This window comes from Rhinatrema bivittatum, chromosome 14 (genome assembly GCF_901001135.1).
Source record: "Rhinatrema bivittatum chromosome 14, aRhiBiv1.1, whole genome shotgun sequence".
In the NCBI taxonomy this organism is placed as follows: domain Eukaryota; kingdom Metazoa; phylum Chordata; class Amphibia; order Gymnophiona; family Rhinatrematidae; genus Rhinatrema; species Rhinatrema bivittatum.
The window spans coordinates 20,582,457-20,596,533 of record NC_042628.1 but is presented as its reverse complement, the minus strand read 5'-3'; the positions used below and the strand labels follow the sequence as shown (position 1 = coordinate 20,596,533).

The 14,077-nt window shown below is 40.2% G+C and overlaps 1 protein-coding gene across 1 annotated transcript in view; it reads left to right on the top strand.

Moving 5' to 3' along the window:
- The first annotated feature begins 12,093 nt into the window (after positions 1 to 12,093).
- LOC115075857 (nodal modulator 1-like) overlaps positions 12,094 to 14,077 on the top strand; it is a 60,414-nt gene continuing 58,430 nt past the window's right edge. Inside the window, exon 1 of the mRNA XM_029576719.1 lies at positions 12,094 to 12,324. Coding sequence (XP_029432579.1) covers positions 12,187 to 12,324 — 138 coding nt within the window. The 5' untranslated portion in view covers positions 12,094 to 12,186. The remainder of the gene's footprint in view (positions 12,325 to 14,077) is intronic.

Genomic DNA, 14,077 nt, shown 5'->3' with positions numbered 1-14,077 from the left:
AGGATTGCTACTTGAAAAAAATAAAGAACCACCATTAAAAATTATGGACCAGAAGCAGTCCCAGATGTTTGAATGGCAACATGCTACTAAGGGGAAATTTCCAGCTGAAGGTACTTTCAAAAGGCTGTAACAATTAAGAGGTTTTTTCTGGAACAGAATAACCTCTGCATTAGGTACAGCTCCTACATACAGGGAAACAGTGTCTATTATGATGCAGGGTATTTTTGAGGATTGATTATATATAAATTAGGAAAGTGTTATAAACTAGTAGTTAAAGAATAAAGTGAAATATTTTTTCATCTATTAGAAATTCTAGAGTTGCTTCTGTGGTAAGAAAGCGCTTTTACTATTTGCCTTTATTTTGGATATTATCTATTGGTATTCCTGCTTCCTGCTCTGCACTATAGATTTGTGAGACATATTTGTGCAAAATGTACTCATCTGAAGCTATTTTCATATAACAATTAGATTTGGAAAGGCTAGGAGTGTTTAATTTATCAGGAAAGGATATATTGCTTCTTTGTTTCAAAATTAAAAAATTCCTAGGGGCGTTAATTGTTCTAGAGTTATTAAACATATTCAGAACAGTTACTGAACCAAACACTGTAGATTTAAGGGAACTCATAGCCTTAGGATAAAATTCTGATTTGATTTCAGAGATGGTTAACTGTCTTTTCCAGAGAAGGGTGGAAAATGTCAGGAACTGTTTGGGGAACATGGGGGCTCCTCTATTGGGGATATTGACAATTTGCTGAAAAAGCAATTACTGTTTCCTAGCATGTAGCAGATGGACTCAAGTTTAAAACTTGAAAGGACAAGGCAGTTAAAGGGTTAGCAGCAGAGAGAAAGGGGGCAAGTGGGGGATGTAGGGAAATGTTTCCCATGGGAAGACACATGGAGAGAACTTCATTCAATCTTTCAGTTTAAAAACACACTGGTGAGGAAGTAAGAGATATTAACAACCTTGATTTAGCAAGAATGTTTAGTTTTGTTAACAGTGAATAAAATTCTGTATCTTGTCAATACATGGAATACAGAATAGAATGAGCTCTTCCTTTTTGGAAAGTTTTGTTTGTTTTGAACATGGTGTTACTATAAGTTTTTGAAGATGTAAGTAAGTGTAACTGATGGAGTAAGTTAGGGCATGGTAATGCTAGTTCTCTTTCTCTCATTTTTGTGTGATTATCTCTTATTATAGACACTTAGAAAAACAGGGGTGTGATACATCTACTATCATTAGGATATGACTTTTTTTTTAAATTGATATATCTAGATCTATGACACACAAATCCTGGCCAGTATTAAATGTAAGGATTCAGAATTGACCATGCCTTATAGCACTTATAGTTTCATGCATTCTACCTCACCTGACAGTTATCCCAAGGAGTTAAGATACTTCAGTACTGTCTCACCTAGGTGATACTGAAATAGAGTTGTTTCCTGCATTTATTAGGTCTTAAGCTATTAAAAGAAACTTCAAATGTGTCAATTCTAAACAAAATATTTAGGCCTCTTGCAATCTAGAGGAGAGAAAAAATAACTACTGAGAGAATTGGGGCTGTTTTGAAGGAACAGGTCCCTGGCCCATTGAAAAGGTTACAAGCATCCCCTGGCATGGTACATTGTACAAAAAATGTGGATTCCTGATTTTAATTCTCTGGATAAACCATTGTACCAAATAGTTTAAGGGTTGTTGCTGCAGCAGCCCTGATGGTAGAAAGATCTCTATCATTAATTCTGTACCACTTTTTGCATCTGTTTACCACACGCTTTGTTCACAATTTTAAACCATGCAAAGACCCAGGTAATTACCTTGGAATGCATGATGAGGTATGAACTCCTTTTACAATCAGAATATTATCTTTCATCATTTCATCACTGTTCTGCCCTTACCCCTGCTACTTTACTACCAGAAATAATTAACTTAGGAACCCCTGACCATGATTGTGCAATGCTAATGGAATATGAACTGCAGCCCATGGAAGGCTTAAAGGGTAGTCCTTACCTGGGTTTGCTCTAGAGGAAAGGGATTACATCTCTCTGATTCCCGTAATGCCTTTGAGGTAGTCCATGATTACGGGGCATTGTGGGAAAATAAGAGGGTTTTTAACAGCCAATGGAGAAACAATTAAGAATGGGTTCTTTGTTAAATAATTACTGGCAGTAGTTTCTGGTACATGGGGCAGCTGCAGATTCTCCAAAAAAATTTCTCGGGCTTTTTCATCTTTTTCTTGAGTACAGTGATTTCTAGAACTTGAGCATTATTTCAGTGGTTTTTGCTTGAGGTATGAGTATTGCCATTACTCTGCCAGAAACAGGATGCTGGGCTTGATCTGACCCAGTAGGGCATGTTCTTATGTGCTAGACATAGCAAAGAAGATTCAATTGTAGCCAAAGGGAATAACTTGGCAGATCAGGCAGCCAAACATGCAGCTCTGACCAACAATACTGTGGCGATTGCAGGATGCCATTTGTTTACACACGTAGAGAAAACTAATATTAAAAATTTGATTCAGTGGCAGGCGCAGGGTAAGGATTATTGGAAGCTGTGGGCAAAAGGAGGAGCCACTGCCCTAAATCATGGACAAGATCAAATATGGTGTGGCCCCCGATATATACTGCCCTATATCTTACTTTCTATACACCAGGCATCCCATGCAGCTCCTGCAGCATTAGTGGTCATGTTCTTAAACCACTCCTATACTTCTCTGATTTCCGTACAGTACTCCAGTTCATCATTTTTGCCAAATTAGACTACTGCAATGCTCTCCTCCTTGGCCTCCCAGCTGCCCACATCAAACCTTTGCAACTTCTCCAATGCCACTGCTTGCATCCTCACAAACTCCAAAAAGGACCATATCACTCCCACTCTGATCTTCACTGGCTTCCGCTACAATCACGTATACTCTACAAAACTCTTACCCTCATTCACAAAAGCATTATCAATGAGCATTACCACTGGATAAATCCCCCACTCACCCCTTGAACTTCCACAAGACCGAGACACTACTCTCTCCAAGGAACCCTCTGCACCCCATCTATAAAATCCACTAGACTCATCTCTACAACAAACAGAGCCTTCAAGCTTGCTGGCCCAACCCTTATTGGAAAAAACAAAAAGCACTCCAGAAACTTCTATAATCTCTCCAAATATTTAAACTTCGTTGATAGTCTATCCCATTTACATTTAATAGGCCTCTCAATTTCATCTAATGTATTTGAAAATATCTGTACATAGCCTTTTCATCTTACCACCTTGCATATAGTTTAAATGCATTAACTAAGTTTGTAGTTTTGCTTGTTATACATTTATTGTTTTTTGTTCTTTGTAAAGGCCACGCCTGTTCTATATTTTTTGTTCTAAGTTACCTGTAAACCGATACAACGTGCAAACTGTCGGTATATAAAATCTTTAAAATAAAAAAAGTTTTCATAACTGGTGGTGATTGGTCTCAGCAGTCAGGGCTCTGGCTATTCCCATATGTTCTCAGTGTATGCAATGTAATTTGTACAAAGCATCCAAAGACTTGGTCATCACACCTGCACACCTAAAGCACCCCCTAGGTCCTTTCTTGCAAATCCAAATTGATTTTATCGAATTGCCTTTGTTAAAATTACAAGTATGTACTAATAATGATTTGCTGTTTCTCAGGGTGCGGGAGGCTTTCCCAGTAGTGAAGGCAGACACAACCACTGTAGCTAAGATTCTGCTGAGAGAATTTATTCCAAGATATGAAATTCCAGAACCAATTGAGAGTAATAAAAGGGACACATTTGGTTAGACATAGTAGTATCGTTAAGTAAGGTGTTGGGTATCTCTCTCAAGTTCCACCCCCCTTACCGATCCCAAGCCTTTGCCCTTATAGAGAACTTCAATGGCAAATTAAAAAAAACCCTAAAGTTGGGTATTTTGGCTGCAACAAATTTAACTTGGCTATGGGCTTTCCCTTTAGCACTAATGGCCCTGTGGGCATCACCTCATTCCAAGACTGGGCTTACCCCATTTGAGATAGTCACTGGTCACCCAGTGACTATTGGTCTAATACCGAAACCCTCCATTGCCCTCATATTTTGCCAGGAAGACTATTTTAAACCATTGTTTGTTGCAGAAAGTTTTGACTTCACACTGGCAGAAACTACTAGTATCTTTTTCTCCAGAGGACCCTGTGTCTACTGAGAGTGTTCAACCAGGTGCTTTTGTTTTTCTGAGGATTTTCTGAAACTCCCTGGCCCCCCATGTGGAGGGACCCCTATTAGGTATTTTTTGTAATTTATATTTTTATTCATTTTCAGAAAATTAATACAGTACATAACTATACATTCAGCATAAATGATACCTTCAAAATCATTTTCATACAATTCTAAATCAAAGTAATAACTTTTCTTTCAACCTTAAATTCAGAGGCCAATTAAATCAAAGGGGAGAACACATAGGAAACTATTTCATTTACATTTCATAGTTAATCTTCACCTCTATTTTTATTCACCTGGTATTGGGGAGGATGTAGGTAACTTTTTCTGTTCCAAAAAAAGTTTTAATTGGTCTGGTAAAAAGAACAGGAACATGTCCTGTTCTTTCTTTATCAAACACTTACAGGGAAGTCTTAGGTTAAATGAATAACCCAAAGACAATGTTTCCTGTCGAAGGGCCAAAAAACCTTTTCTCTTAAGTTGAGTAGGATAGATCAGGGAAAATCTTTACTATATTATCATAAAAGGAAATTGGGTATTTAGAAAAATATTTCTTCATTACTTTGTTTAAATCAAAAAGATTTACAAAAGATACAAGTAATATTCCCCTGTCTATAATCTGTTCACTGGCATTCTCTAGGAAATTTGTGAGATTTCCTTGAAAAGGTTGTTCTAATATACTTATATTATCATTTTTCTTAGGCAAAAAATAACACACTTATAAAAGGTAATTCCTCCTCAGAAAATGACAATACTTCTCTCAAAAAAACACTTTAACATCTCCATAGGCACCTGACCAACTACCCGCGGGAAGTTGAGCATGCGCAAATTTAGACGTTTTATATTGTTTTCAAAGTTCTCTAATCTCCTAGATAAACATTCTCTATCTTTAACTACTGCTATTTGAAATTCCATATTCTTTTTTCCATCTTCCTCCAGGTTTTTAATCCTCTCTTCAGACTTCTTTACCTCATTTTGGATTACCATTATATCCCTTTGATTTTCCCCTGCTATGGAATCTATCTTTTTATCCAATTAGGTATTTTTAACCTCACATTCTGCAGTAAAATTATGATGCCCTACCTGGGTGTACACCTTTCTCACTGTAAAAGGCCTACACTACTACAAATGCAGGAAGCTCCTGAACATAGAACTCGCTCTCACAAGGCTGCAGAACAGACATGATACTGATTTTGCTTCTGATTCATTTGCACTCCAGAGGCATGGCCCTAGCTGAGGCCCTATGTACAGACACTGAAGAAATCTTTGACTTTCAGATTGCTGCCTATGTTGTCATCTACAGCTGGATGGCTCTGGGTTTTGTCCCTGTACCTTTTTAATGAATCCTCCATCCTCAATTGGGATACTTATATTGCACTTACTGCTGTCTCTCTTACCTACCCTATGCCTGTGCACCAAAAAGGCAGGGTGGTATTTTCAGCCAAAGGGTGCCACACTTTGGGCAAACTATAAGAAGGGCTACTACTGTGTGGTGAAATATTGTTTGTCTGCATGATGGAGCTTTGTGCATGAGTGCTTTGACCATGAACTACATATATATTTAATTGACATTTAATTGAATTATAGTTGATGGTTCTAATCTTACAAATTTTGTTAAATGTATACCAGCAGCTTTTTTTGGTTTGCTGTGTATTGACCATGAACTAAACATGACTGTTCATCCATACAAGGTTAACAACAAGGTGGTGGGGCACATCCTTCATACTGCAGAGACTATAAGCATAAGTGTCCCACCTATCCTCCATGCTTCAACAGGCCTTTACTTCGTTGTGACTACAGCAAAAAGCAGCCAGGCAGTCCATGTGGTTTGGCAGTTGTGCCCTATGGAGGCTGGGAAAAAGATCCATGGGACCTGCTCATATATTGTACCATTTTTTTTTTCCTAAAAAAGCATCAGAACTGGTTTACCCCCTAAGAGAAGGCACAGGTCACTATTTGATCTCCACATGGACAGTGATCTTTTGCTGTGTTTTGAGAACCTCTTTTCCTGGTTTAGGAGTTTTTGAACTTGAAAATACTTTAAAAGAAATCTTTCTGCCACTGTAAGTCATAATGAAGATTATGGGACTAATGCAACAAGAGATTAAGATTCTTAAAGAAACAGCACATAGTTTTAGAGAATCATAAGTTATTAATACTTATAACAATAATAGTATTCCTTCTTATTCTGTGTATCTGTACATTGTATTTTTTATGCTGGAATAAAGTATTAAAAAAAAAAAGGTCTCAGCCACACTTACAGTGCCCTAGAATGTATCCTCAGGTGAAGAATTTAATAGGTTATGCACTATGGGTGGAAGGTAGTATAGACATTTAAGACCAGCACTGCCCCCTGGACCAAAGGGAGGGACTATGATAAATTTTATTAGAGGCATCTGCTTGCTGCAAATTTTACGAGAAGGGTTCCAGGAGGCACTGCTAGGTCTTGAAACTCTGTAACTGTCTCACGCTTACATTTGTCTTTTCTGATATCTATCTCTTTGTATCTTCAAAGTTAATTTTCTCAGGACGCTTACATTTAGGAATGTTAATGTCAGCAATGTTAATGTTTTTCACCTTGTAATCTTAAATCAAAGGAGGGTTGTACTAATTTCTTGGGCAAAAATTGTATTTAAAGTCAATTGGATACCTGATTAAGTCAGTCTCAAACCTTGGAGCTGACTTCTTTATGTGTATAAGAAATACGTCTTTTGATCATGAGAATTACATTGTCTCTGCTGTCAGCGTGTCCTTGGTAAACTTTTTTCATTGCAACAGGTATATCCTTAATTTTGAAGAACACAAGTAAAAGAGCCATGTTGGAATTGGATGGACTGCCAGAGGAATATCGTAACAAATGTCTGGGCTGTTTGTATGTTATATGTTCAAGCAAGCTTACCCAGAATAAAAGGCTATCTGTTTCCAAAGTAGACCACTTTGCGTCTACTCATTTTTTCCTCACATTGAGGAACTGTTTTGTTGTTCTGTCTTTTCTCAGCTACCTTTTTACCCCCTCTTCCCAGTTTTGACTTCCCTGTTAAAATGTAATTTCTAAGCTTAACCCATTCTAATGTAAACCGGCATGATGTCCACAACTAATGCCGGTATATAAAAATGTTTAAATAAAATAATAAGGCAATAGTAAACTGTTTTATAATTGGGATGTTTTAGGCATGTGATGAATATGAGGTTGTATGGAAGGGATATGAATGAGGAAGTATGGGGTTTAAAAAGGTGAGATTTTGGTAATAAAGCAATGATGTAAAGTGTCAATTACCTGTACTAATAATTAAGATGGAGTGTATATATAAAGGCAGATTTTGAATTTGAAAACAACTTTGTGATGTGTAAAGATATGAGCATGATTAGTTAGGATGGCTATAGCTAGTTTTAGTGTTGACAGGAGCCAGTGTATAAAGGGTGTGTTTAAACCACATGAACCAAACAAACAAAATGTAATTGTCTTGTTCCAGATTGGAAATGACACAAAATAAAACACCATATTTTGCTGACATTTTAGAATGAGAGCGTGCCCTCCCTTACAGCCAACCTGTGAGTGGGATAAAGCAAGGTCCAGACCAGCATTCTCTCAGCTCCTTTTCATTTCACAAATGTATGGGGTCTTGTTAATGATTGTTAATGCTGAGACAGGTATTAACATGTTAAACATGCAGATCAATTTTCAAAGGCTTTTTTTTGTTGGAGTAAATGCTCTTTTACTCGTGGAAACTCCTGTTGAAAACTGATTCCCTCCCCCCCTCCCCCTTGTAAATGTCAGCGCATTCTTACTTAGAACTGAAAGGGCTTTTATTTAGCAAAGAGGAGGAGGAGTGCTCTGGTGACTAGAAGATGGTGGTATGATTTAGAAAGAGTTCTGAGGTGTGCTCAGCGAAGCCACCTCGTTTCCCTGTGGGCCCACAAGACTTCCCTAGGCAACAGATTAAATGATTACATTTGATTATGGATCCTCATGTTATGGTTTTGGAGGATAAAGTGGGGACCCCTGGTCTTTGCAAGAGATGGCACCTCCCACCGGGCTCTGCAGGGATAGGCTAACTCAAGTAGATGAGGACATAGAGAATAGTCTTTAATTAAACTGCAAGGAGTAGGTGGAAGCAGGTAGCAGTTACTGATACCTGCCAGAGGGGAGTCTCTGGTGCTGCTGTTCTCTATGCAAGCTGTAATGAAAGTACAGCGATGTAGCCTCGTCTGATCCTAATAGCCAATGGAACCTGGGTGTAGTCCTCGGTGGTAAAAGGCAAATGGTTCAGTAATGAGACAGACTGGAAATCGACAGGAACAGCAGTACTCACTGAGATGATAGTTGCAGTAGAAGGGAATATCTGAGAAGCAGAGGTTCACGACAAGAACAGACCCAGAGGGGTGGGTACCCTGGGTGTCAGTTGTAGAGCAGTTCCCTGAATGGTGAACAGGAGTGAAGGTAACAAGGCAAGGCCCCCTGAAGAGCGGGTACCGTGGTAGTCCCAGCAATGTCCTTCTTTTAAGCAGAAGAGTGGAAGTGTGGTGAGGCCCTCGAGGGGAGAGTGCCAAAGTCTACCAGAGTGGCGTCTGGCAGAGAAGCAGGAAAGATCCTTGCTAACTGGTATTGTGAGACTTATGTTACCTTCAGGCTCCTGGAGACAGGCAGTCTGACCCCGAAGGGTGGAAGGGATCAGCCCTACGAGCCTTGCCTCTTTACTGTCCATGTGCCAGTGTATTGCTACTTACAAAGGACGCCCAAGACACTCACTCCTTTGAGTCTTGCTTTGAAGGATGTATCTGACCTAGCCAAGTAATCAGATTTTGGTAATAAGTAAAATGCTGGGATATTTCAGACACTGCATTGCCTTCCTCGTTCCCCAAGTCACTCAAAGACCTAGCCGTATGTTAGATCCTCTACAGAATTATGGGTGAGCCACCTGCATGTGGAGAGCATCCGTGCGTTCCTCCAGGGGAAGAGTGAAGTCATGCACAAGAATCAAGGGGGTAGACTGATTTGGGGGGAACCTCAGAACATAAGTCTCCATGGTAAAGGTGGGGAATGCCTGGAATAGCTCTGTGGTTGAGCAAATCAATGCCAAAATTCATGAAGGTGGGGTGAGCACAGAAGATCTCTGGATGTGAAGAAATGAAAGAAAAAAAGAGTACTAGGAAGTAAAGCAGGCAAACCACACAGGTCTTATAGTCCCCAGATTTAAATTAGAAAAATACAACTTTCTTTTTTATTATTATTCATGACCTAGTACCCTCGGGGATCTCCCTCTCTACAGTCATGTTCAGGCAATCAGAAACCCCTTGTCTGTCTCATGGCTGCCAGTCACAGCCACTCCTATTTGTTTTTTTATTCTCCTTTCTAAATCTGAGCACATTACAATCAGTTACAGCAGGCACTTCCCTGCTCCAGAGGGTTTACAATCTCACTTTCTACCTGAGGTAATGGAGGGCGAAGGGACTTATCTAAGGTCACAAAGCACACTTGTGGAAAAGGGGGGATTTGAACCCTAGCTAGCAGTCGTCTGCCATAACCAGCACGTTACGCTTCCAATCTGCTGCAGTGCCTGCCTCCTCTGAGGGCTCTACAAACTCTCCATGACAGGCACAGGCCTGGCTGGCCCCTTCACTTCCAAACCCAGATTCCTCCCAGCACACAGGGAGCCAGCTTAGCCATTATTTTGTTTTCTGGATGCTATTCTTCTTCTTGAGAATACTGTAATGATCGGATGTGTAAATTCATACAATTTCTGTCATACCTGAAGGAAAGATTAACAAAGGATTGCGAGTTTGGGAGGATAATGCTGCATAGTTACTATTTTTTTTAATCTGCTATTTAAACTAGGTGTGTAATAGATTGTAAAAATGTCATAAATAAAACTTGTGATAATCATGTTGTTATTTGTTGTAGCCAGACAAAGGCTAATTCTTTTCAACGGGAAACAGCATTAGTAAAGAATTGCTAGAGGGGAGAGAGCGAGAGAGAAATACGATCACTATAGATACAGCACAGTAAGAGCACACTTAAAACTCAGGGTGGGTGGGTGGGGCAGGGTTTCATTGGTCTGCCTGATGAATTCAGGATTAATATTAAATATTGATACTGATTATATTGATTGAATAATACTGATGAATTGGTTATTAAAACAATGATTATGACTATCTGGATAAATGACCACGCCCTCCCCCCCTGCTAATCTTGAGAAATCTCAGTATGAGCAGGATTCAAAGGTTCCCAGGTATATCCATGCGTTCTCTCACTTGCGCAATCATACACATGGTCATATGCTCAGTCATATGCACTCATGCTCATACATTCTTTCACATGTTTAATCATTCATACATGTTCATATGCTCTCTAATGCATACTCAATTTTATATACACACATGCTTTTCTCTCTCATGCTCAACTATATACACAAATGCTCATTCGCACTTTCATGCTCAACCGTACTGCACACATACGCTCTCACATGCTCAATCATACACACATACATGCTCAATTGTTCACGCATGTTCATACACACATGCTGAATCATTCACACATGCTCATAGACTGTCGCATGTTCAATCACACACGCATGCATTCATATGCAGTCTCTTACATGTTAATCATACACATACATAAGCATGTGATCTCACATGTTGAATAATATACACTCATATGCTATCTCGCATGCTCAATCATTCACACATGCTCATATCTCTCTCACTTTCTTCTAGCCTCCAAGTGAACTGCAGCATGGGGAAGAAGGCCAGTGCTTCTTGGCATCAGGTGGCCCACACTGCTCTTCATTGCTGCTCCTTTAGGCCCCGTTGCGCTACTCCTCATTCTGTGCTGGGAAATGATAGGAGGCCAATGCTTTTTGTGACCCAGTGGGCCGCGCTGCTCTGCACTATCAGGGAGGGTAGGGAGGGAAGAGGAGGAGGCTGATGGTTTTCACAGCCCCGCAGGCCGCACTGCTCTTCATTGCTGGGGTGGGGAAGGAAGAGGGCTGCTCTGCACTATCAGGGTAACAGGGAGGGAAGAGGAGGTTGATAGTTTTCGTGGCCCCGCAAACCGCACTACTCTTTACTGCCAGGGAGGGAGGAGGAGGCCAATAGTTTTCACACGAAGGCACTCCTGGTGGATAGATAGTGCCTATGGCGGAGGCCATATTGGCCATAAGCTAGCTATGGCTCTGCTATTATTTGCTGTAATTTCAGAGAAGAAGATAAAACAGTGTTGTGATGTGTACCTCTCATAATCCGCTGAACTATTAACACTAATGACTGAAGTTCTGATGACTTTATGGTTGTCTCATTGTGATACCATTGAAATTTGGAGATGAATGACTTGGCCAGAAAGGTAGTTGCTATCCTATGAGGAAACATTGTGTAAGATGCTAATAAAAATGTATACCATGCAGGGTTGCCAACTTTTGTTTTGTTTTTTAGTCTTCCAAATTTTTAGACAATTTAACTTTTTTAGTGACAACTTTGACCATTTCCATTTTGTGCATAGCTGGATTTACTATGCAGAGAGTCACACCAAGACATAGCTCTTGATTCCCACATACTACAACCTAGCAGAGTCATGGCCCGCTATTCATAATGTTTTTACTGGCATGAAATTATTTTTACACACATATCTTTATTTGTTTCTTTTCTATTGCCTGTAATTTTTTTTGAAGAAACAGTGACAACAAGCAACCCTGATACTTTGAGGGTAAATAAAATATAATATAATACCAGCTCCAGGAGCACAGGACGTACTACATACAATTCAGCGCCTAGGCATTTTAGGAGGCCCAGGCTTTGCTACGGTCTCCATAGCAACCTGGCCCCCGGTTGGGCGGGGTTAGCCGAGCCGGAAGTGAAGCCCAGCGCGCAGGCGCAGGGCGGGCACGTGGTGCATTTGACCTCTGGCGCGCTGTGTCAGCTAAACGAGGAAGCGAGACAGTCGCTGGCAGCGTGTGGTTTGTACCGGGGCGGATTCGGAGCTCCGCGTAGTAGTCGGGGAAGATGGGCTTGTGGTGGCCGGCAACCCTCCTGCTGGTGGCGGCTCTTTGGCGCGGCTCGGTGGCGGGCTCCGATGACATCGTGGTGGGCTGCGGGGGGTTTGTGAAGTCCGAGGTGGAGATTAATTACTCCCTGATAGAGGTGAGCGCGATCCGCCTGCGGTCGGGGACAGGCGTGCATGACAGTAATGACTGGGCCGAACCAGGGCCTTTCTGTAAGGAAAGTATGTAAAAAGGACCGGGGAAAACCGTATTTTACTAGGAGTTTTGGGAGCAGCAGGATGTTTTATTGACTTAGAATTCTTTAGTGGCTTATGCTTTCTTAACCATGTATGTTCCAGTTTTCATATATTAGAGTTTTGTTATTGTTGCATCTTTTGTTACATCTTGCAGCAGGACTTCCCAAATCTGTCCTGGGGACCCCCCAGCCATTCAGGTTTTCAGGATAGCCACTATGAATATGTGGGAGATAAATTTGCATAATATGGACAGTCAGTATATGCACATTTATACCCTGCATATTCATTGTGGATATTCTGAAAACCCGACTGGCTTTGGGGTCCTCAGGAGAGGTTTGGGAAGCCCTGTTTTACAGGCAAAGTGTACATAGCATGTTAAGTTCGTTTAATTTTTTTTGAGAGGTACATTTTGGAAGTGTATCTTACAATTTGGGGACTTAAACAGCATTCAGGATAATTTTAAAACTTGTTTACTTATTAGAACGTAACTTTGTTCAACCAAGTATATTGTATGGGCCAGATAAACTCAAAATGGGGGGAAAAAACCCTTTAGTATAATGTGTCCTGTGTGTCAGAAAGTCTTTGCAGGATTAGCTAGTTGTGCTCAGGTTAGCTGAAACCATGGCAATCCAGTTTTTTTTTTCCCCCAACAGTTCTTCTGAGCTAAAGTCTAGGTTTTAACATATTCCTTTTAGGTTTTCCATCTGGCTGCATGTCATAAAGAATACGAAAATCCAATCCTGGTTTTACCCATTATCTGTAGGTGCTTGTAGTGCTGATTGTCCCGTTGATTTACCTAAGCAAATCAGAATTATAAATTCTTGAATGCAGTAATATAAGTCTGGAGTGGATTAGCCTGTTCCTTTATGACATGGAGCCAGGTGGCAAACCTAGTACTAGCAAACTTTGAATAGCTGCATGCAGACTTGTTCTCTGACCCTGTATGGTCCCCCAGTATTAGTACCAGTGTCTCTTTTCCCCACCCCGTGCATGCTGTCCCATCTTTTGGGGATTATTTGGTAAATATCTTGAAGAATTGGAGTGTAATATGCCATTGCAGTTTATATACGTTTATTGAATCTATGTACACCTCATCTTTCAGCAGTTCTAAATAATAAATAGAAAACAATTACGTGTAGAAGACTGACAATTGTTAGGCTCTGTGGTGGCAATGGGATTATGGTTATGCTGACATTCCCCCCCCAAAAATGTATAATCTCATAACACTACTCATGTATTTAAATCTTTATACACAACCTTTTATAACAGATAATCCACAGTACTTTATACAGGTTTACAGCATTTGACCTTCATGGGAGGTAAAATAAACCCTTTAAATTAAAAGGTTGTTTGCACCATAATTTTGGGTTTGATTGTTCCTTGTGACCTTTGACATGTACAAGATTATGTTGGGGAGCTGTTCACAAAGCATTAGCCAGCCGCCTGCTAGGACCCTGCCCTGGTTGGGTGAGTATTTGTAGGTCTTGGCTTTAGCCAGCCGCCAGACTAGGAATAGATTAAAGGGTTGGGATATTTTTTTTTAATTTACCTCATCAGTAGGGTTGAAGTATTTAAAAATAAACAACTTTTTCCATAGATTGAAAAGGATAACCAAGGCAAGATTTCTTTGTTTAAACTGAATTTAATAGGTTAATT